The following is a 25,914-nucleotide window of genomic DNA, read 5'->3' as shown; positions in this document are numbered from 1 at the left end:
AACAAACAGGACAGACAAGTCCTAGTTTTACCCAAATTAGTGAGATCTAAAGCCCAAACTAATTTTAAACACCTTAGAAGAAAAGAATGATAAAAATATTACTGATAATGTTGAAATAAGTCCAATCAACATACAGTTGGAAAGATGGTTTATGAAGAAAAACGTTGCTTAATGTTTCGTCAGTCATACCTCGGATATAAAAGTTTGTTTTGTTTAACGACACCACTAGAGCACACTGATTTATGAATCATCAGCTATTGGATGTCAGACATTTCGTGATTTTTGACATAGTCTTAGAGAGGAAACCCGCTTAATTTTTCCATTAGTAGCAAGGGATCTTTTGTCCCACAGACAGGATAGCACATACAACAACCTTTGATACACCAGTTGTGGTGCACTGACTGGATAGAGAAATAGCCCAATGGGCCCACCGACGGAGATCGATCCCAAACCGACCGTGCATCAAGTGAGTGCTTTACCACTGGGCTACGTCCGCCCCACCTCAGATATATGCTGTAACCATGGAACTACACCATCCTAGTGAAATAACAGGACCCTGTAACAACAGGATGCTACTTGGAAGAATGTTTATAGTAGCACTTGTTGTTGCTAGGGATTTGTATTTCTCATTTCTCTACATCTTCGCCTATAGATATCATGTATGCCTATTGGCAAAAGTTACAGGAATATAATCCGAAGATAAGGTTGTATAAACAGAATTAAAAATGCACTGACTGGATAGAGAAATATCCCAATGGTCCCACCGACTGGGATCAATCCCAAACCGACCGTACATCAAGCGAGTGCTTTACCACTGGGCTACGTTCTGCCCCACCTCAGATATATGCTGTAACCATGAAACTACACCATCCTAGTGAAATAACAGGACCCTGTAACAACAGGATGCTACTTGGTAGAATGTTTACAGTAGCACTTGTTGTTGCTAGGGATTTGTATTTCTCATTTCTCTACATCTTCGCCTATAGATATCATGTATGCCTATTGGCAAAAGTTACAGGAATATGATCCGAAGATAAGGTTGTATAAACAGAATTAAAAATGATCATAGACCAGTTGTGGTGCACTGACTGGATAGAGAAATAGCCCAATGGTCCCACCGACTGGGATCGATCCCAAACCGACCGTACATCAAGCGAGTGCTTTACCACTGGGCTACGTTCTGCCCCACCTCAGATATATGCTGTAACCATGGAACTACACCATCCTAGTGAAATAACAGGACCCTGTAACAACAGGATGCTACTTGATAGAAGGTTTACAGTAGCACTTGTTGTTGCTAGGGATTTGTATTTCTCTACACCATCGCCTATAGATATCACGTATGCCTATTGGCAAAAGTTACAGGAATATGATCTGAAGATACGGTTGTATAAACAGAATTAAAAATGATCATAGACAATAAATTAAGTTTACAGGGTCTAAACAGCTTACTGTGGACTTTCCCTCAAAGAAAACTGCAGAATTTCAAAAAAAATCTGGAGATTTCTAATCCCTGTACAGCCTTCACCATGAATATAAATTATAATCATGGACAGATTAAGATCACTCTGTCTCTCTTGAAATGGTGGAGAAGTGTGGAGGGGAGGAGTGCGAGTGATTACTCATGTTTTCTGGTGAAGACTGGTGTCTAAATTAAACCCTGGACAAAAAAACCCCACTTTTTAAGCTGGTTTTGGTGGTTCCTGATAACAACCAAGTGCTAGTTGGATAGTAAATACAAGCACTTGTTGTTGCTAGGAAGCAAGAAAACCATTTTCCATCAAAAGAATACAAATAAAACACGAAAAAAAAGGAATGTTGAATAACATCTCAGCACATTATTTCTTCAGTGGCTATCAAGTGTCGAATGTGGTAATAGTTAAATAAATAAATGTTACTTTGGCCATAATGAAATAAATCCTAGATTTTCATCCATGTTCACTCTGAGGACAAAGGCACGTTTCTCTTTTTTATTTATTGGCCAAAAATAAAAAGTTATTTGTCCTTTAAACCTATATAATGTTCGATGTTCTGTATTTCCAATACGGAATCTATCGCACTATCACTAAACGACGGATGGACATTATGAAAAAAATTGTATCAACTGGATCAGCTTTCTTTCTGATCCCAACCAAGAAGGCTATCTATCCTTGATAAAATCAGGGTTTGCCAGTTGGTGAACATGGAGAAACTCATTATTCTAGCACCAATGGTCATGCAGAATCCTGGTGCCAGCAGTGTGCTGGTGTGACAATACAAACTAGCACTTGTTGTTGCTAGGATTGGGCAAGATTATTATCACAGATGTGTAAAATATACACAGATGCTACATGAAATGGTGGACGACTGTCATTTTCACAACACAGGGACATAATCAGTGCTGGCTTACTGGCCCTTGATATTAACCGTGCACTACTGCTTTGATGAATTTATCATAAACTTATCATTTTCATAACAAGTGGACATAATCACTTCTGGCTTATTGGCCCTCCATATTAACTGTACACTACTGCTTTGATGAATTTATCAATAAACTTCTACTGTCATTTTTATAACAAGTGAGCATAACCAGTTCTGGCTTGTCGGCCCTCGATATTAACCGTGCGCTACTGCTTTGATTAATTTATCAATAGACTTCTTCAGGATCCTAGAACCAACTGTGTGCTTGTCTGATGTGAACACAAGCACTTGTTGTTGCTAGGATCATGCTGAGCTCGTTACCTAAAGAGGAACTGCATGTTTGCAATGATGCCACTGGAGGAAGAAATAAAACACACCAAAAAAAACCCCAACATTTGCACAAAAAGTTGCAGAAATTAGGAATTATTTACAGAATTCCATGCTCCATCTACTTTCCACGAAAAATTAGCGCCCAAGTCATTTAGCTGGACAGTAATAAACAGGCCTCGGTAAAATCACAGAACTGAAATTTCGTTCAAGTACAACTATTCAACAAAAATAATATATGTAATTATTTTTTTAAAAACAGTTTCCGATGGGTTCCCATGATCACATGGTGTGAAACAGAAGAAATGTTTCCTTGAAATTTAAAATCCTATGACCTGGATAAAGATAGATGATTATTTGCAAAGCGATGAAAATGATGCATGTGCACTGAACATCTGTGGACAAGACAAGCAGAAAAGGACAAAGACTGTCACCAGCCATTGCTGTTCCTAGTATCATCATTGTGCTGGTTTAAACTAACACTAGCACTTGTTGCTGCTAGGTACAGACTGCTGGGCTAACATCATCTCATTGTTCAGGGCTCGAAACAGGAAGTAAATTATAACCTGCTGTTACTTTTCAAAATAGCAGATCAAAAGAAATATGTCCTGCTAAGAAAAACAAAAATGGCCTACTGGAAATAAGACAGCATGGGCTAAGGAAAGGGTTTCAGAAAATGTAGGATCACTGAGATGTATTTTAGAGCATTACAGAATTACATGTAGAATAACTAGTTAATCAGAGTTTCCAGAATATGGTAGCCCCCACTCCCATGGCTAGTGATATTCAATGTTGGGCTAGTAAATAACTATTATTGCCATGCCTGACAACTAGTGAATTTTTTTTGTCAAATGTTGCAGTTAAGTTTGTAAATATGAATATCCTGCCCCCATCCCCAACCCCAATGTTAGTGTTTTTAAGCTCTATCTCCCTCTTTAGGTGACATACCCGATTAATACTATTACTTAGTAAGATTGTATTAAGTAGGGCTAGTGAAATTTTAATTGTGACTAGTATATTTTTAAAATTACTGATTCCATGGCTAGTGGATTTAATAAAAATTCAAGAATCCATGAGTTAATGACGTCGGATATCCTGTGAAAGAGTGAGAAATTCCACTCAGAGGAGCCTCGTGGAAATTCCCATTCTTACCTTTATAGGATAAAGCAGATATCTGGGGACAATTAAGGCATTTGGCCTGGTATGCATATTCAACTATATATAATCAGGGGTTTCCCTAGAGCGATAAGCCGACACGGCCCGTGCTCCCTTAGCCAGCCAAGTAAGCGTCTTCATGTCTGGTAAGCGCCTTAACTGCAGGACCGTGTCGGCTTAATTTGTAACATGTATACAAAACAATGGAGCTGTGATCCGTAACGTCATTTTCTATCTTCTGATGTGAACAAACGGTTACATAATCTATTCGACACCTCAAACATAATAATACCAAATATTCAATTAGCATAATAGCGATCTGGCGACCGGTAACGAGAAACGGTGTTATCCAGAATACAGCGTATGCCTTATGATGTTTGCTAATTTTAATAATCATGGTTATTAATTTTAACGCATGCATTCGACATGTATGACAGCAATGTGACGGCGATTCAATGTCTGGAAGATATGTAACTTGCTATTTTAATTTTGTAAAGTCTTTGAACCAAAGTAATAAAAACAAACCGACAATGCATGTCAATTTGAATACACATGCCAGTTCAGGGCCGAACGACATGTCGGCTATCCCAAGGGCTGAGTTCAGCCAGACCGAGCGGAAACAAAACGTTCGCTACACTGTTTTGTGCGCTTCACGTTAAACCAAATGGACACGACGAACACCAATCAAGTGGTTCGCGAACGTTAGGAAAAACGTTTGTTGGCTGAACTGAGGAAAGCTCTCGGCGTAATATACGTCACGCTTCAGTCAGCTGACACCCACGTGTCAAGAGATATCGTTGCGGACATGAACAATACGATTACACAGGAGTAAATCTTGATGTAAATGTGTAGAAAAACAATAGTTGTTTGCATCAATGAATACCTAACTGCAGTTTCGTTATTTCCTTTGTCTTTGTTAATTTTGTACCTATGGCCGAGAGCACGCACTAAGATCGCGATCGCGGGAAATGTGCATGCAGTATTAAATACAAATTGCAGTTAAACGTACACTGAATTAGTTTACAATAATCATATTTGTTAGATAATGCTAGATATATATTTGTTAAACTGTGAGATGACATTTAATAAGTTAGCTGGATTTTGTTTTTAAAGTAAAATTTTATTTTATTAACGTTTTGGGGTTTTTTTTGGTAGTTTTTTTTATAAATGGAATATACTGTGAAGTCAGCATTCTTAGCTTAGGTATTTTACAAGCAGAAATCACAACAAGCATTTAACACGACGCTGAAATCAACAACAACAACATGACGCAAATTATGAAGTTGTTGGGGGTGGGGAATTGATGGGGTTTTTTTTAGAAAAAAGGCCCCCCCCCCCCCCCCATCCCACACAAAAACAACCCCAACATGATTTGATGGATTGAAGACAAACACTTAACTGTTTTCAACTCACTACCCCACTTCTTTTGGCTTGATTTTTGTGTTATAATGATGCTAAATATGTAAGCGCCTTAAAAAAATCCTGGGGAAAGGCCTGATAATGCACATTACTACTTATCAACAAGTATAATCTTATAGTTAATTAATAAAATGGTTAAATGTGACGGCTATTATATATAACGGGTGCAGCCATTTTGTACCATCCTAGTGAATACGCCCTCTGGTGGTTACGTAATACATAACGTGTCTTCGAACTGAAGAAACAAAACATACCTGATTTTTGCGGATGCATCGCAATGTTCAGTAAGCCAGTAACAAATATATATTACTTTTCAATACAAAATAAACCACCATTGTCAAAGTGTTGAAATAACTATTATATTTTGTACATAAATTAACCCATGTACTGAAATAATAATCAGTGTTTTCTTAGTTAATTGGTCTTTTCTTTCCGTGGCCTGTACCTGTTGTTTCTGATTGGCAGGTGTATATTTAGACGGTCTGCAGACACTGTTGTCTAGACACACTAAAAAGACGTGCCTCTTTTATTAAGATCACAGGGTATTGTGTTATAACCGCACGGATACCCCTCTATTCGTAATGGACATTACCAGCCGCCATGCATTATTACTGTAAGTAATTCTGTAAAACCCTTGCTTAAGTAGACTTTCCCATCTAAAATCGCAAAACTGACCAATTACGTCGTCCTAAAGAAAAGAAAAGTATCACTTGGGTATCGTGAGTGGTCGTTTTTGCTCGAACGTACCCTACCAACAAACCTAATTTTTTCTTTCGATTTAAAAAAAAAGAAAATACTATTAACTTCATTTCGTTCTAATGATGCAAATTGAAATATATTTAGTTAAATACATTAAGTCATTTATGTTGTTTTACAAGTCAGGTTGATGAAAGCGAAGTGCCTTGTCGTAAATTAGAGCGTATAGAGGTGATGGACAGAGCTGACGTCACTTCGCCCCAAGCTATACCACCGGACGTCACAAAAACGAAACAATGGCTGCCCCCAGTTAGCAGGAATAATCATGTTTTTTTATTAACTCTAAAATTACGTGTTTTTCATTTGTTAAAGTGTCAGTATGTGTTGGTGGTCCGGGTATGCATCTTTCCAACACATTAGGCTCTTGTTTGAGTTGACCCTACCTTTAACTAGTTATTATCTTCATCCTGCAGACCATAAAAAATAAATGGAAAAGCTATTATTTCTGTTATTTCAGCCACATTGTAGAGGTCAAATGAGTGATTTTGTAATGTAGCTATACGTACGACGTCACATGAATGACGTCAAGTCATATCTTGCTAGTAGCAGGATATGATAGTAGCAGGATAGGACTTTGCTTTATTTGTCATCATATTCTATCAATACAAATGGTGGTTGCTGGATAAAATAACAGAATCACAAGCTAAATAGCAGATGAGATGATCATACATACAGCTGTCTCTTGAAAAAGACTTCCAATTTTTGTTGTTGTTGTAGCTTTGGCAAGTAAATTCCTGTTTCACGTCCTAGGTCCTTTTTGCAGGTCCTGATGTTGTTATAATATAGCTGTATGGTATTGTAGTTTATTGGAGTTGGCCTTGGGGCACAATACTTCTGACCACGCCCCTGAGACTAATTCAAGAAAAATAATTTTTGTTTCCCTTAGCACATGAATTTTTAAAACTACAAAAGGATTAAATATCAATGCTCAGTATAATAATATCTTAAGTACGGGGAGCAATTAAACAGTGTTTGTTTGGGTTTTTTTAATTTAAACTACCGCTACGAATTGTTACATACAAGGCTGGATTTATATTAATTAATGTAAGTTCATAACAGATCTGTGGGTTTTGTTAACTCGAGACAGGTTTTAGACAAATTATTTGATCAATGAATGATTATTAAAAAAAATGTTAATTTACTTTTATGTAACACCAATTTGTTTTATAATGTCAAAATCTTTTCTTTGTTTTTTTGCAATTTTCAATCAATAGCGTATTTTATGTACATAAGATCAGAACTAATGAAAAAACCCATCTGTGATTGTAGGGAAGGGAATGAGTGGTTCATTCTACAATCTTTTTGTATCACACAAGACTGGTGACGGACATTTTTAAAGTTGCAATCAAATCATTTGCTGGCATACTACCCCACGACTTCCCAGTATTTGTGATGTTCTGATGTGAATTACAAGATTAGCACTTGCAAATGCTGGGGACAAACAAGGGAAGCACAACTTGGAAAGCAAATTTTAGTCATTTCTGACATACAATGGCACATACACGATAACACTATATAAAGATCTCAAAAAAGAAAAAAGATGTCAAATGAGCCATTTTTAATTCAGTGTGCTTTTATGATCCTAAAGATATCCATGTATGATTTATGATTAGAATAGCAGACATCAAAATTCCATGCTTATGGGGTCTGCTATTACCCTCTGTTACAAATGTAATGTGATTGAATGATGTTAATACTGAAGCCCAAATCCAATTTCACTGGTTTATCTTACTGAGATAAAGTAAAAAAGTTTGTTTTATTTAACGACGCCGCTAGAGCACATTGATTTTTTATCTTATCATCGGCTATTGGACGTCAAACATATGGTCATTCTGACACTGTTTTTTTAGAGGAAACCCGCTGTCGCCACATAGGCTACTCTTTTTACGAGGCAGCAAGGGATCTTTTATTTGCGCTTCCCACAGGCAGGATAGCACAAACCATGGCCTTTGTTGTACCAGTTATGGATCACTGGTCGGTGCAAGTGGTTTACACCTACCCATTGAGCCTTGCGGAGCACTCACTCAGGGTTTGGGGTCGGTATCTGGATTAAAAATCCCATGCCTCGACTGGGATCCGAACCCAGTACCTACCAGCCTGTAGACCGATGGCCTGCCACGACGCCACCGAGGCCGGTTCTTACTGAGATAAAACCAGATAATATTAATCAATGAATGATTATTGTGATTATGACAGGAATATTTTTCGTTTTATAATGTCAGAAGCAAAATTTTTTTTTGCAATTTCCAATCAATAGAGTACACTTTGTACATAAAAATACTACTATCTTTTTGGAAAGCACTTTAAAATATGATACCCAGAGACCATTTATTGTCACCAGTCAGGGTTCATAGCCTTAAAGACCAAACATTGCTGTCCATGGCAAACAACTGAGCTTTTTTTTACATGCATCATGACAGAGAAAACTTTGTCACTGGGAAATATTAAGTGCATGTAGCTGTAAAAAGTATCATCATTGCTTTGGCTATGATTTGTGAGAATCTAAAGACTTTTATGAACTTCAACTTCTAAAACACTAAAAATACGTCAGTCTTTAGGACCATGAATTAAGATGCCTCGTTTACCCTAACTCACCTGTATGGGTTCTTTGTGGCACCTGTTGTCTGTCGAGTAATGGAGTCCTTGAAAATCTGTCTGCGATAAATCTTTTCTTCCACGGAGCCGCATGTTACGAGTCTGTAGATTACAATGTTCTTGTTCTGTCCTATTCTGAACACACGGTCAACAGCCTGGGCATCGGTCGCGGGATTCCAGCTCGGATCATCTAAGTTAAGAAATACAATAATTAAGTACACATATAACTGTTGTAGTAAAACCACACTGCTTCGTACATTTACTTATACTAAATCACTACTATTGTAAATTAAGGATGCATAATTGTTGGGATATTAATGCCAGTTAAATATTTAACACACTGTATGAATGGCGTAGCGCGTTAGCACGAAGCCATTCATACTAAAGTGTGTAAAGCGGTTTTGCGTTTCATACTAGCATGAAACTCAAAAATATTCACGTTCAATTCTTATAATTCCAAACACATAACCATGTCATTAATGTAAACCTCTTTAAAATAAAAAGTGAACTCTATTTTCCAACTATTTACTATTTTATTAACACGAAATTCATACTCAACATTAGCGGAATGCCTATGGTAGTTTCGGCTTTTTCCGTCAATAGCCGAATGAGAGAATGACAATGTTACAATCATTAATACAATTCATATTAATTTTTTGCATTAAATATTAATACCAAGTAGAAACATTTTGAATTCACTAGAAACATATAACGTAAGTAATTTTAATAACTTATAACCTGTAATAAAAATGTCTGAAGCGATCTATTTTGTATGGTATAATTTATATGTGAAGCGGTTGGTGTATGAATATTTAACTACGAACTGTGGATGGGCGCCATTTTTTGATTACTGTCCAGATTTACCAATTACGACGTTGAAATTACAGTTATAAAATATTTGAGTGCGTGAAAATTCCATATGTTGATAGATTTGATATGGAGAAAGTGGTTTCAATGTTTCCGGAAATGGATGAAACAGGTGTGTCGCGAGTTTCTGTGTTTACTGGCCTTGTAATTGTGGAAGTGGCAACACAGGATGGTTTTGGCATGTGTGACTTCAAGTGGTGCGACACAAGTATTCGTGACATTTGACAGTCCCATGCTGATGTTTCGTTTTTGGAAAGTGGAACATTCTCTGTTGTAGCTTCGAATTGAAGCTTCGTTCCTGTGTCCCGACATGTACATGATATGCCTAGTTTCAAAACCCGAGTCGTTTAAAGATTGGATCGCAGTGGCTATGTGTTGTGTACCGTGTACGTCATACTACAATGCCGTTGAATGCGCGTTACTGCTAATGGTTGACTGAATTTTGTTTTTGAAATCGCTTTTGTAAAAGACCAAATTCCATTGGAATTATACACTTTTTTTGGATCGACAAAATAGATTTTTAGCTGTGGGATTTTGAATTCACTATAAACATGTAACGTAAGTAATTTCAATAACTTTTAACCTTTAATAAAAAATGTCTGAAGCGACCTATTTTGTATGGTATAATTTATATGTGAAGATTTTTAGATGTTTACAAGTTTGACGGCAGACGATTACTGTTTGATGTCTAAAAATAGAATCTCAAGGAAATTCCTCGGGGATTCCTTTGTTGACATAATTCATAAAGTAGTTCCGGCTATATAGCCAAAAATAGTGCTAAACTGAGATTCATGGTGCTATGAATGCCAGTTTTTATCATCACGTGATACGAATTTAACCAATCCAAGGGTTTATAATAAAGGGATTTTTAGAGATTGGAATTATTATAATATAAAGCTGCAATCTTGCCTAACCATATTATAACAGTATTTACTAATGCAAAGTCATAAAAACTTGTGCGTTAATGATAAAATATACAAGTCACCATGGTTTTTTACAACAGTAGAAAAGCATCCTACCAAATGCATGTTAAATTAACCTTATTATTACTAGTGATTATAGTCACAAAATATCATAGAATGGTGTGTTGGTGTGGAAATTAATGCATATGGTCCATTCTAAAATTATTAAATAATAAAAATATAAATCAAAGAAAAGTCATCATTATTGTGTCATGGGGTCTCACCATATGTCATAAACATTAAGCACTGTAACACTATAGTTTAAAAGGGATGTTAACAATAAATTGAAGAAGAGATAAAATAAATCATGAATCCTTGAACATGTGTAATGTAATCACAACTCACAGATGATCACCCGATCTGCAGCAGTCAGTGTAAGACCTACCCCACCAACCTAAAAACAAATAACACTTTAGTGAGACATAAATGTGGGTTACGAAATAAATAAAAATTGGGGAAATTGTTTTAATATTGAAGTTCGGGTACTGTGAATGACTCTAGAATTAGAGTTGAGCAATGGTTAATATTGAAGTTCGGGTACTGTGAATGACTCTAGAATTAGAGTTGAGCAATGGTTTAAAATGGCGAAATTATGCAAAAAAGCAGCAGAATACGCATAGAAAAATAGTGTACAAATTATTAAAAAAACAGGAACATTTCTGGACATCGGATTTCAAATTTTATGGGAAACACTTTTTCGATTCTGTGCCTTGTGGGGGCAGGACATAGCCCAGTGGTAAAGTGCACGCCTGATGCACGGTCGGTCTAGGATCGATCCCCGTCGGTGGGCCCAATGGGCTATTACTTGTTTCAACCAATGCACCACGACTGGTATATCAAAGACTGTGATATGTGCTATCCTGTCTGTGGGATGGTGCAAATAAAAGATCCCTTGCTACTAATGGAAAAATGTAGCGGGTTTCCCCTCTGTGACGGTCTCAAAATGACCATATGTTTGATATCCAATAGCTGATGATTAATAAATCAATGTGCTCTAGTGGTGTCGTTAAACAAAACAAACAAATTTCTTCTGTGCCTTGTGATCATGGGAACTCATCAGAAACTGGGTTTTTTAATATATATATATTTTTGTTGAATAGTCGTACTCATTATAATACATGGTTCATACAGCCACTCACCACTAAAATTCAAGGCCTTTTTAAGGCTTTTTCAATCAGCAAAAACCTTTTTCAAGGCTCCTAAGACTTAGTTACATGTAAAAACTGTTTATTTGTGGATTATTATTTTTAAATATATCAAATAATATTAATAATAAGTTTATTAAAATATATAATTCACTACATGATTATCTGCTACATTCAAGGGCTTTTCAAGGCCAAACTACAATATTCAAGGCCTTTTCAAGGCAATTTTCAGTTTTAAGACCTTTTCAAGACTGCACCTCAAATTCAAGGCCTTTTCAAGCCTGTGCGAACCTTGTAATAATCATGGGAAATGAAATTTCTTTTTCACAGACACTACTGGAACTAATAGGTTCCATGAAATCAGAGAGCCTGTATTTTCACCTTTTTATAGTGCATTTTGTGCTCTTAGCCATTACTGAATAACAGCTTGCAATTATTTTTCAAACAAAGTAGCTATTATAAAATTGAATGAAGGAACAAATTACATACCTGTGTAGTTAGCAGAAATACAGAGTAAGATTCGTCATTCTGAAACCTTTTGATGCGTTCGTCTCGATCACTGATGAGTCTCACTGTCCCATCCAGTCTCATAACTCTGTGTCCCTAAATATCAACAGAAAATTAACTCTTACATAACACATACAAATACATATCAGGTAAACACACCCAAGAAATGGCAAAGATTGTTTCTTGTATAATGCATGTACATTCTTCCTAGCAAACAACTTCAACAACAGGTGAACCAAATTATTAAGAGAAACTTTATAACCCGACTGTAAATAGGGTATGAAGTTAATAATTATTCACAAACTGCCAACTTTGAAATTACAACAGCTAAAAGAATTATGTCAGTACAGGTCTTGAACTTAACGACGGCAATTGCCTTTGTGATATAAATTGCCATAGGTCAGGGTTGTCACTTACGGCACTCTTGTACCGCGGGATAAAAATTACTGTCGTCGCAGTAAAGCTGCCAATGGTGGCAAACGTATACACAATTCTGTACATTTGAAAAAGACTATATAGCAAAATAATCTTTCAGTCATGTTTATTAAAATACAAATTGCCATCTGTAGGCCGTTTTAGTCGGTTAAAAAAAAAAAAAAAATTGCCGTGGCTTACAAATTCTTGAGCCCTGTGGTAAAAACGTAATTGCTTCATTTTCACAAACTCTTGGATCTTAAAAATAGTTGAAGACAAAATAAAAGTCTTTAAAATTATTAGATATCTAAGAAGACAATTACCGTATTTTCCCATGTATTATGCGCACCGGTGTATAATGCGCACCCCCCACTTTTAACGTTTATTCCAAGAAAAAAAACATGAACCACAATATAATGTGCACCGTTTTTTTAAACCACAAAATCGACAGTGAATGCAAGATGGACCGCTTTCCCACCCCCGTCACCAAAATTAACGAAAAGCGAAAGAAGCGGTATATTCAAGAAACCAATAAACAAAACTTAAGTTAGGTATTTGAGTACATAGACCTACATGTCACATTAAACAAAGGCTAGTACTTGCGTACTCACACGTGCATAAATCAAAACAAAGTTATATACCCCATACACTATAAATGACTAATAAATATATAAAAACAAAAATACAACATATTACATTTCGTTCTCGTGGCTAACATGAATGCGCGAGATTTCTAAATTTATAATAGTGTGGTATATTAAAATATGTGGCCGAATTAAATCTCATGGAAATTTAAAATATTTACGGTCCAGTTTTGTCATTTTTGTGCACTTTTTGGCGAGGTATGGATAATTTTGTAGATTTATTTTGCATTTATTACAACCATCACAAGTGAAAAGTGATTTTTAAGAGGGTTTTGGCATTTCATTGTAATGAACAGTCAATAACCTGTAAATTACCGTAAACTACCGATCGGCGATTTTTCATGGGTGATCGCTGGACATTTTTAAAAGATATTTTTTCTATTGCTATGTATAGTGCGCATCCCCATTTGTAACCTGTATTTTCTGGAAAAAAAGTGTGCATAATACACGGGAAAATACGGTATGCAAAAAACAATACTGGTTTTAACTATAATCTCATTCGGAATACTGAGATTCACGTTATACAGAGAAGAAAGTGGGTTATGAAAAAATATAGGGAAATTTTAATATTGATAGTTGGGTACTGAGATTGGTCCTAAGGTTAGGGCTGCACAATGGACTACAATGGCAGGCCCCATTCAGAAAGTAGGCAAAGTATCGGCTAAAACCATATTGTAAGTTTTGGATGGAGAATATGCAAATTGTTTGGAAAACTGTATGGACGACTACAAAACAGAAACTTTCATCTCTTGATTATAGGTCATCAAACAGAACTTCCAACATTGCAATTTCTATAAAAATTAAACTGTACCCGGTCGGTAATAATCTTCTGAATAATGTCGAGCATCTTTCGCGACTGAGAGAAGATGAGACACCGGTGACCTTCAGCCTTCAGGTTGTCGACCAGTTCGATGAGAACCTGAAGCTTCCCCGACTCGTTGATGAGGATGGAATTGTCAACGTTCTTGATGTTCGTCACAGCACTCTCCATGGCCAACGGGTGATCCGACATGGAGTCGTCCAACCTGAATTATTAAATTGATATCATACAATAGAATCCTCCACCTGAATTATTAAATTGACATCTTACAATAGTCAGAATCCTCTACCTGAATTATTGTAACTGGGATTTAACCGAAAAGTACACAGACTTGTGTTGTTCGAAAAGTAATATTTCAAAATGAAATTTGTTTGCATGTTGCCTGCGCATATCTAGTTTTGCGTCACCCATTTTTCGTTCATGCATTAAATTTAGGACATCTTTTACCCCAGTAAATGAGTTAACTACTGGATTAATTTTGGACAAAAAAAACGTTGAGTGGGTATAAGTTTATAATTTTTACTCTCATATATTCACTTGAATGTTTTATAAATACATAAAATAAAGTTCATATTTGAATCGGTAAGTATTATTTTCGTGGATTTTTCTAATTTAGATTGGTTAATGTTGATTAAACTTAGGCAAAAAATCTGTCCAGTATTTATGTCCATCATTCCCAATAACTGGCTTTCTGACCAGAATATTGTTTTAAAAAACAAACTATGATTCATATCCCAATATTTGATGATTTTCTTTGTGGGTAAAACGATCAAATTTGTTATCAAAATATCTGTCACAATCAGCTATCTATCCTTGAAAATGACCGCGACGTTGTTGTCAAGCAAAAATACTTGCCGAAAACCACTTTTTCAACTCAAAATCTAAACACAGGAAGTGGAGTTGTTTTCAGTTTCCTCTTAATAAATGGTTTCCAGTGTCGTGTGCAAAACGGCAGGAAATATGAATTGGGGAATGTACGGTTTACAGTAGGTCGACTGGCACGACGTCAGGCTAGATATCTCGCCTGCAGTAGTCAGAAAATTAAATAAAAAGGTTTCACATCTACCCCTCCTCTCCATTGAGACCTAGCTGTGCAATGGCTCTGTTTGACAGCAGTCTCGGGTGGTCACAGATCTTCTTTAAGACGGTCAGAGCAACCAGAGGTGATTTTGTCGTCATCAGTAGCTGAAAGAAAAAAAACACAATGAATCACACAAAACTGAAACTTAAAAACAAACTGACATTGGAATTCTAATAATATTGAAATTTATTTTGTTAAATGAAATTAACACTGACACTGAACAAAAAATCATAGAAACATTACTAGGTCTGGAAAAGCAGGGGACATTATTTCACAAGTTATTCTATTCACATGAACTGCCTATCGGTTACATGGTGAACTGCCTATCAATTACTTGGCAAACCATTGCCTCTCCTGAAAATAAAAGCTGTAAACTTCAGGATCGTATCAAATGAGGGAAGTTATGTGTTAAAATCAGGCCTACCTCTTTAACACTGTCCAGGGCAAGAAAGTCTTCGTAGATTTTCTGTTGAGCCGTGGACAAAAACAACCAAATCACTAAATCATTCTTCCTTGTCAGTGACGGCATTCTGTAAAACATTTATGTAAATACACAGATATTAAAATAGGTACATTAATATGCATGTATCATATACTGCCTCTTTAATGATATAAATACAGTCAGACCTTGTTACAACGACCGTCGTTACGACAATTACACCATCCGACCACAAACTGTCGGAAACAAACGTACATCAGCATTATTTTGTTCATTACACCAGAATTCACACCTTCCGACACAGACAGAGCAAATTAGGAACAATCGTGCATCAGAGGTCTGAAAACACCTCTTTACAACATTACATAATCACAGATACCGTAGCACATTGGAAGTACACACACAGCCACTTAAGAATCCTTGATCTCGTAATGAGCTGAATGTGTCATATGCTGTCCGAAATACCGATGTCTGCGAAATCTGTAGACATGTATTGCTTTTGCAAATAAGCCTTTAGTTAACCAATTAAAGGATTAACTTCGAACAATAAAATCTTCTATTTTCAAGATATTTTGTAAACGAAACAGGTACCAATCGGAGCAATGATTAGACTGACGGTGAATGTGCCTTGTTTAATATATTTAATGATGTTTTTAAAAACATATTTAATGTCTACGTGTATTTGTTGTTTTTAATAATAATTGCAATGCATTATTTATTTAAATGCTATTCAGTCATCAGTTAATATTAATTAGTATTTTTTGTAACATTATTTTGGCAATGGAGATAACTCATGACAATTTGATACACCAGCAATTTCGATATAACGACAAAGTGACCCAGGGACGAACATGATCGTTGTAACGAGGTCTGACTGTACATAACATTCTTTGTTTAACGTGCTCTAGTGGTGTTTTTAAACAACAAAACTTAACTACTGTAAACCGGATTAATATTGTGACATACTTTTTTTTAGCGAATATGCACCTTAGCACATGTTTGCGACATTTAAATTTCACAAATGATCGTTGGCATCTGTAAAAAATAATGCGTGTGTATAAATTTTGCAACTTGAGGTTAGGCTCAAATGACGCAAAATTAATGTGCATGCAATTTTTTCCCAGTTTACAGTATAACCGATTATAACAAGCATGTAGTTTCCGTAGGTAATCTTTACACTGACAGATAGTTTTTACTACACACATGTAATAGTAATTTGAAAACTAAGCTCACTGTGCATGATCAGTTTGTTGTGAACCAGGGTCATTTAACGATTTCTGAGTCTTCGCTTGAACTTCATCCTTTGTTCGACGCAGGAAGTATGGCTCAATGATTTTCTTTAAGCTCTGTGCCATTTCCTCACCCAGTTTCTTGTCATGGTTGGTTGCATCTTTCTCACGAGACTAGGAACAAAATATGTAATATGAAACAACAGAAATAATAAACCAAATAATCAACTCTTAAATTTCTTGATTTTTAATTAAGTAAAATATTCGGCAAATAAAAGTCAATTTTGGCACAATGAATGGCAACAGAATATAATTTTACCAATGGCATGTTACATATTGACTCAAGATGATGTGTTGATGAACATGCATTCGAATCCATTTCTTAAATTTCAATGATGTATTCTATATATTCATGTAAAGTAATACATGAAGTAGATATATTAAGCCCTCACCCGGGTGATTGGGTTTTCATATTCCATTTTGAATGTACGAGAAGTTCCCAGCAGAGACCCCTGGTGAACAAAATCAAACAAGGCCCACAATTCCTGGAAGAAAGAAAGAAAAAACAGCACAATTTTTTTCTGAACCACGAATCGACATTAGGGACATAAAATGCTTTGAAAGTGCGAGCTACAGTTTAGTCATGGTTTATCCATTAGATCGCATGTTCAGCACATATGTTCATCATTAAATAGATTTTCAGAACCAGTGTTTTTCTCTGGTACCAGGCCATCTCTAAATATTTAGTTATCCAGACCATAAATATGAATAATTTACTAAATAAAGCAATGAAATATCCATCAAGAAGATCCCTTGCATTCTCATGCATTAAAATTAAAGAACAATGACTAAAGTAAAATATTTATTCATGGATTTTAGTAAATCAGACATAATAAGTTCAAAGGTCCTGCTTTTTTTAAAATGATATGAACACTTCATGACATCACAAAACACTTACTAGGTTTAACCCTGCAATTGTCCGTGGCAATACTGTGAAGATAGCCACAGAGTTTTTAATTCTACCCAGCATTTTTCTGCATTTTTTTTTTCAATGGAAAAATTTGTGTTGACATTTTCTTAATTGCAGGGGCTGTAGGCTGGTTTTAGCATTTAATGTTAAATGAATCTGACTACGTAGAAGAAGGAAATATTTTATTTAATAATGCACTCAACACATTTTATTTACGGTTATATGGCATCAGACATATGGTTACGGACCACACAGATATTGAGAGACGAAACCCGCTGTCGCCACTTCATGGGCTACTCTTTTCGATTAGCAGCAAGGGATCTTTTATATGCACCATCCCACACAGGGTAGTACATACCACAGCCTTTGATATACCAGTCATGGTGCACTGGCTGGAACGAGAAATAGCCCAATGTGCCCACCGACGGGAGTCGATCCCAGACCGACCGTGCATCGAGCGGACGCTTTACCACTGGGCTATGTCTCGCCCCCCTGACTAGGTAGATGCTCATAATAAAACTGAAAGTAGCCCAACTCAAGAACTGTTTACAGACAGCACATACATACTCGGAGATTGTTCTGCACTGGGGTTCCTGTCAAAATAATCCGATTTACCGCAGGGATGGCATGAACACCTTTCGTTGTTTTCGTTGGGTTTTTGATTTTGTGGCCTTCATCCAGTATAACATAATCCTGTAATAAAAAAAATGAAACAGGAATTTGAATTATAAAAATTATAAAGTAATTATTTCACATTTTAAAGCATACCCATTTCTGTTTTTACATCTGTACTTCTTATGGCACTGCAAATACTCATTTTAATTGCATTATAACAGGGGACAATATTTTGAAATCTGAGGTAAATAGAAGTCAGTACATGTGGTTTTTACCTAGGTAACCAATTGTTCGGTTACGTGAATTATATTTGCGTAACCCATGATTTACTTGATTGGTTACCTCAAAGATACGTTGAAATTATATTTTAAATACATAATTTTTAGCTCAAACATAGTTAAAACAAAATACAAAAGAAAACATCTTATAAAAGTTTCTTTAATGCTAGCTACAGTTAACAATGTTGTAAAAGGACTAAATATCAGCCTCAGTACTGAAACAAAAGAAATACACATCCAGATTCCTTTGTTTCATTCAGTGGTGGCTATGCTACTTTCACTTTATTGATGGTACTTCTATACTACAGTGATGTTTCAAATGTTTGTTTTTTAAAGCTCATTATGCAATGTTAGTATTTTTCAACTTTTGTGACATTTTTGGATTCCTGTTTACATTAAAACAGTTTCAACATTTGTAAAGTTATATGCAATCCAATATTATGTCTACATATATTCCTTTTAGAGATAAAATATCAGCAGATAATTTAGCTGTGCACATTTTTGTAAACATTTATCGGAAAACTGGTAGTATGTTTGAGTGAATAAACTGCCTGTAATTGTGAAGTTAACAAATTTTAATTTCTGAACGTCTACAGGTCACGACATAACCAATTTGTGGTTTACATAATTGACACATGAACAGAATGGCGGTTCGCGTGAAATATTGTGCCCCGTTGTAATCTTGCCCAAAAGCAGTGCAATCCATTCTGATCAGCAGCCTATTTCACCTTCTTGCTGAAATGTTAAAACTAGAGTAGTAACCGAATCGGTTACGACTGAAAAATACCACTTAACCTACTAATAGATTATGTCAATTACAGCTTATTTCTTAGGCTGTATTTTTAGTGCTAACAAACACTGTATGGATTTTCAATGTAACAGGCATTTAAAAAAGGGATATCAAGAAACCAAATGTCAAGTTATTTTACCAACCCACACAAACTCTCTGCCATCTTTCTGTGAGATCTGTTCCCAGCTAGTGATGACCATCCCGTACGTTGTCAGCAGAACACCGCCTCGATTCTGAATCTTTGTCAGAGATCGCTCACGTTCTTTTTTACTTGTGCCATGGAATGCCATCATTTTGATTCCCGGGGCCCTGGTGAAAAAAAATCCCAGCCATCAGTGTGTTTTATTATTAAAAAGAAATTTTCACCACTAGTTATTGCCTTACCAAACAATATAGCTAACAGGCAAATATATTAATCTTGTCACATATTTGTTTCATAAACTTAAATGCAGGATCGTATGGCAGTCGACTACTAAATGATCCAGTGATATACTGCCTTAAAATATGAAGAATTCATTTCCAAAATGCTATACGTCATGTTGAGTTAGAACATACTGTTCAATGGGTACATATCATATTTTGACATAAACTTTGTTGTCAAATACCTTCTCTGGTAACTCGAGTTTTTCGGGTATGAAGTTTATTTGCTCTTGTACTTATACTTTCTGAAGTAAAAAAAGCCTGCACAAAAACTTTATGCAGACATAAATGCAAAAGTCATCCCCCCCACCCCCCACTCCTTTAAAAAAACAACAAAAAAACTAATAAATGTTGACACGTCACCAATACAGTCCATCGAAGTTACTTTTTGCACCCTTGTTTTGGCTTTGTAGACAATAAATATAACATATCCAAAGATAAATTTTGTATTATGATATATTTGACAAATGATACGTTTTATTTAAAACAGAAACCTACTGACATTGCCTGCTCAATGTAGAACTCAGAAACTATTTTGACTGGGGTTTTATTTTAACGTGGCAAAGCACTGTAACGGTTAACTTTGAATTTTAATATCTCAGTATTCCTTACAATAACAATAAACTGGGTGCATGATGTTTTCATTTTTAGAACAATGCAAAAATACAAATTATGCAAAATTGCTATTCAAAATTTTAGGTTTGAAAATTACTACAGCACCTGACAAACTGAAGAAAATTTTGTAATTAAAAAATAGTACTCTTTACAAAATATGGATTTCAAGTGAAATTAGATTTTTTTAAATTTATTGTACAAAGCCAAAACAAGGGTGATTGACCTTAGAAAAGTATCCCCTTATCTCACCATCAGTAACTTTAACTCAATATGAGACACATGTGGTTCTTTTCCACATTTTCCATTGATTTAGGGCTGTTCCAAAACTGCACACTTGAGCGAGAAACAGGAGGGGCAAGAGATTTTTTAATACTCACCATGCCCCAAATTTAATTTTATTTAAACAAAGTATGCATAAAGATAAAGAAAAATCAAGCAGACCTACCACTGCCACCCACCAAATGTGATCAATTTTGGAACAGTCCATAGATAAATGAAGTCTCAAACAAAGAAGAACTTTGAAATACTATGTACCATTTTGTACACTCTCTCTCCCAGTTGGACATCACAGATACTGGGTTAATGATAAGAACTGACTTTACTTTGTCCATATCAAACATCCCGGACAGGAAGGCGATCACCTGAATCGTCTTTCCCAAACTGAAAACAGTAAAATGTAGTTAGTAGTAAAATTACAAATACAACTTTGAAAACAAACATTTTACTGCAATGTTTACTAATATGTTTGTATACAGCTCATAATGCCATTTCTGCCCTACAAAATCAACATTATATATGCAGAAAGAAACCTGATGAAAAAGTATGGATGATCTGTAGTTTACACCACCAAAGGAGATTGTGTATTTTAATAATCGGAATAAACTGTATTTATATGCATGTACAAATTAAAATTACTGTTGTCAGATTTCACCAACTTTTGGCATTTACATGCAGTGTCTAATGATGGGATAAAAAAAATATCTATCAACCTATCTATCTATCTATCTATCACTCTATCTATCACCCTATCTATCTATCTATCACCCTATCTATCTATCTATATATCTCTCTCTCTCTCTCTCTCTCTCTCTCTCTCTCTCTCTCTCTCTCTCTCTCTCTCTCTCTCTCTCTCTCTCTATCTATCTCTCTCTATCAACCTATCCACCTATCTATCTCTCTCCAGTGTTCTTGCTGCTCCATTTAAGCAGGGCGGCCCGCACCGCTATTGCATTTTGCCGCCCTTCTTTTACGTTCTCCGCCCTCCTTTATTTTTCTGCGCCCCTCCTTATTTTCCATCACCCTACTATATTTTCCAGCACCAATCTCCGCTATTTCCAAGTGCACACTTTTTTCCACACATACCCCCCCCCCCCCATCAGTCTGCACTGGACATCAAAGGAAATAAGCAGTGTTGTGTACGAAAAAGCAACTGACGCAACATTTACGACAGTTACCGTACAATGTAATTTAACAGTATTTTTAACATCCTCTATTTTGTCCCATACCTGTATCCATTTGTATGTTTAATACAAACAAGAAAGGTTATATTTTATTTGAGCAATGAACAAATTTTAATTTTTTTACGGATTCAGCAATCTTCGATTGAAAAAAAAAAAAACCTCACTTATTTGGTGCCAAATTTGTCACGTGATCCGAACGGTCATTCTGTCTTTTGTTTCCACTAACTATCGTCTGATATTTTGTCCTCAATTGCAGATATAATTGGTTGTAACTGATAATTTTTACTTTCTGTCATTTCCGTCATTCTGTTTATTAAGCAGTTCTTTATAAAATATTATAAACTTTTCATTTTGGGGGGATAACACCGCTTATAAAAACAACGGATGTGGTAGTGTTTATCATTAAAATAATTTATCTTGCCAAATAATATATACACTGTCTGTACAAAAACGAAACTACTTTTTATCAGCTGCCGATAATATTTTATCACAGCGATTGATTCATTCGATGAAGATGGAAATAACAAAAAATGTATCCGACATTAGGGGATCACTTTACAAACATCTTTATTGTTTTTCGTTTATCTTTGATCAGTTCAGCAAAACCGGAACTGCCCGTGAATGTTAGACCGATAACATCTTCAGTTCAATTAAAAGACGAGTTTGCAGTATTTCGTATAAACATTTTTGCACTTGTTTTGTAGGCAAAATAAGGAGTGTTTTTCCACAAAGTCAACCAACACAAAACAATATGGTAACCAAGCTCCCCCCCACCCACCTTTTTTTCCGTCTTTTTTTCCTTTTCGTTTATTGGGGGGGGGGGGGGGGGCTGCCCTCCTTTAATTTTCACCTGCAAGAACACTGCTCTCTATCTATCTATCTATATATAGATTTAGAAAAAAAAAAATCCTCTTTGTTGTGAAATATGCAGAATAAAAATTAGTTTTTAATAACACAATACTACTCAACTAGCTTGGACACTCACCACATTCGTCAATTGCAAATTTTAAAAACAATTGTTTAATTTTATTTTAATTCAGCAAAATTTAATAATTGGTATTTTGAAGAAGAAAACAAAATTGGTGTTTGCATTTTGTGAAGTTTAATAGACAATTTTGTGAAATGTTCTGGCTCACTCAGAACTAGCTCTAGTTCAGTGTTGTGAAATGTTCTGGCTCACTCAGAACTAGCTCTAGTTCAGTGTTGTGAAAACTCAGTCTGGTGTGAATTTTGCTCCTTTTAAAAATGCTTGTTATGGCACATCTGTTTTGGATGGCCGTTTCAAATTTATATTATACATCACTTTAAATACTATCACCATGTCTGCTACTGTACAGATAATAAACCAAAACATCATTAAGTTACCCCATATCGTCTCCAAGAATGCCACCTTTCTTGCGCTTGAATAGTTTCCACATCCAAAGAACGCCTTCCTTCTGGTGTGAATACAACTTCTTAAACAGATCCTTGAACAGGTAGAAGCCAGATCCCATATCTATCATGTTGCCATCATCATCTTCAGAGCTTTCTTTGGAGCACTCCTTTAAGTAGGCCTAAAATAATGCATAAATACAGCATCAGGCTTTAACTTGGGACTCTGAACAACTTTAGTAATTTTAAAGCATTGAAATGAAGTCAAGAATGGTTGTTGAGGTTACCAGGATTTTACATGTCAATAAAGTCAAGAATGGTTGTTGAGGTTACCAGGATATTACATGTCAATGAAGTCAAGAATGGTTGTTGAAGTTACCAGGATATTACATGTCAATAAAGTCAAGAATGGTTGTTGAGGTTACCAGGATATTACATGTCAATAAAGTCATGAATGATAATTAGCTCTCAATTTATTTATTTTTAATACGCACCATTATAGTTCATCAGTTATTGGTTTCGTTTCTGTATGCAATCAAGGCAATTTGTTTCTAAATTCTGTGTCTGTAAGCCAGGAGTTAGGCCTGATATGGGTATGGTGTTCAAATGTCATTTTGATCTTTTATTTTGTTAAAATAGATCCCACTAAAACCTATGTACAACTGAAAGGCGTTTTCACAAAACTTGTAAAGTCCTAAATAGTGGAAAATGGAGACAAGGTTAGCTGCATGGTGGTTATCCCCAAAATGGCTAAATTATAATCTTATATCATTGATATAAAGCAGTAGTAAACACATAAAGCACTGTTTCTCTTAAACTGTTATCTCAAGGACTTAATGAATATTGTGATAAAAACCTCTTCAATGGTTTGTTTTGTTTCTATGACCAGACTGATATAATTACATCAGCGACCTAGACGGACTCACCTGCATTTTAGCTATTCGTTTCACAAGCTTTTTACTGTATGATCAACCAACCAAAACTCTATTTATGTGCCTATATCCACTGAAGGTTCAGGCACGTCCATCCTGATCGCCACCTCCGACAAATGTTGGTCATATCGATCGGGACAGAAAGGGGGTTGTTTGAATATTTGGTGCAATTTAGACCGGTGACTCACCTCCATTTTGGCTATTTGTTTCACAAGCTTTTTACCGTATAACCAACTAACCAAAACTCTATTTACGTGCCTATATCCACTGAAGGTTCAGTCACATCCATCCTCCGTCAAATGTTGGTTGTATCGATCGGGACAGAAAGGGATTGTTTGAATATTTGATGCAATTTAGACTGGTGACTCACCTCCATTTTGGCTATTCGTTTCACAAGCTTTTCACTGTATGAAAGGTTTAAAGCTTTCTTGTACATCTCCATGGCTTCAGGCACACGCCCGTCATTGGTGAACTTTTTGGCTTTAGCTATGAGACTGTTATACTTCACTTGATCATTTAAACTCGGCGATGAATCGGATCCCGATCTGACTGGAGTTTCTCGCTTTCCCGGCGTGACATTATACAGTCCAGGTTTGACAGGACTGCGTGGTTCGTGTAGAGGAAGGTTTTGCACTTCTGAAAAATATATCACATAGATAAACACCAGGACTTTCTAAACTGTCAATTATATATTTTTTTAAATATAAAAAAAGAAAACAAATTGCATTTGAAACAATTGAAATTGTATTTCAAATTTTAAAATGTCCATAAATTCACTTTTATTTAAAATGCCTACTTAATTATTAATAATATTCTGAAAAGAAAATTGCATGTAGATATATTTAGAAAAATCAGTTAACAAAATATTTTTCAAGATGACTCACAAGTTTCAAGTAAACATTCTTGTTGTATAAGAAAATACTCAAGGGACAAATATTATGGGGAATAAAAAACTGAGGGCAGAATTTTCCCTTTAAAATAATAAAACAATTTGCAATATTGGCTAGCTGTTTCCAATAATTAATTATAATCAACATTATCTGTGATAATCAATTACAAACAATCATAACTGATCGTCGTGGAAAATGCTAATTTTAATTGTTCCTGGAGCTTAGTCAATGGAAATGATGTAAACATGCTGGGTTTGTGTTTGTTTTCATGTGTTTGAAAAGAAAACAGATAGGTATTAAATGTAAAATTAGCAATAAGCAACAATAAGTGATTAGTCCTAAAAATTCAAATCTTTCTTACATTCAGCTAATTTTAATATAACCGAAATTTTATTGGTTGGTGCCAAGAGATCACAACTAATGAAAGAATTCCAACGGATTCCGAACACTAATGTTGGCCACAACAGATGAAGTACAAAAAAAACCTGTTTTTAATAAGCATTCTGAGAGTACTGCTAAAGCAATACATGTCCCCTACAATAGGCACAACTGTTTATATTTTCTAAGCTAAAGGGCCATAACTCTGTCAAAAATGGGTAAATCACCACGAAAGTCAAACTTGATATGTAACAGCACATAATTGCAGCTCAGTATCTCAATAATTGTGAAAAGAGTTCATTAAACTCACTTTTATACCTCCTAAGTTCAAGGGACATAACTGTCAAAAACGGGTAAATCACCACGAAAGTGAAACTTGATATGTAACAGCACATAACTGCAGCTCAGTATCTCAATAATTGTGAAAAGAGTTCA

At 35.5% G+C, this 25,914-nt stretch overlaps 1 protein-coding gene across 1 annotated transcript in view; it reads right to left on the bottom strand.

Moving 5' to 3' along the window:
- Positions 1-25,914, bottom strand: part of LOC121368363 (DNA excision repair protein ERCC-6-like) — a 65,119-nt gene that overhangs the window by 36,249 nt on the left and 2,956 nt on the right. Inside the window, exons 3-15 of the mRNA XM_041493058.1 lie at positions 24,582-24,847; positions 23,274-23,461; positions 20,983-21,108; positions 19,557-19,722; positions 18,298-18,423; positions 17,213-17,305; positions 16,765-16,934; positions 15,517-15,622; positions 15,078-15,196; positions 14,003-14,216; positions 12,116-12,229; positions 10,827-10,875; positions 8,653-8,842 (exon numbers count right to left, since the gene is read on the bottom strand). Of these exons, the coding sequence (XP_041348992.1) occupies positions 8,653-8,842; positions 10,827-10,875; positions 12,116-12,229; positions 14,003-14,216; positions 15,078-15,196; positions 15,517-15,622; positions 16,765-16,934; positions 17,213-17,305; positions 18,298-18,423; positions 19,557-19,722; positions 20,983-21,108; positions 23,274-23,461; positions 24,582-24,847 (1,927 nt within the window). The remainder of the gene's footprint in view (positions 1-8,652; positions 8,843-10,826; positions 10,876-12,115; positions 12,230-14,002; positions 14,217-15,077; positions 15,197-15,516; positions 15,623-16,764; positions 16,935-17,212; positions 17,306-18,297; positions 18,424-19,556; positions 19,723-20,982; positions 21,109-23,273; positions 23,462-24,581; positions 24,848-25,914) is intronic.

Source organism: Gigantopelta aegis, chromosome 3 (assembly GCF_016097555.1).
Source record: "Gigantopelta aegis isolate Gae_Host chromosome 3, Gae_host_genome, whole genome shotgun sequence".
In the NCBI taxonomy this organism is placed as follows: Eukaryota; Metazoa; Mollusca; class Gastropoda; order Neomphalida; family Peltospiridae; genus Gigantopelta; species Gigantopelta aegis.
This window is presented reverse-complemented; position numbering and strand designations above follow the sequence as displayed.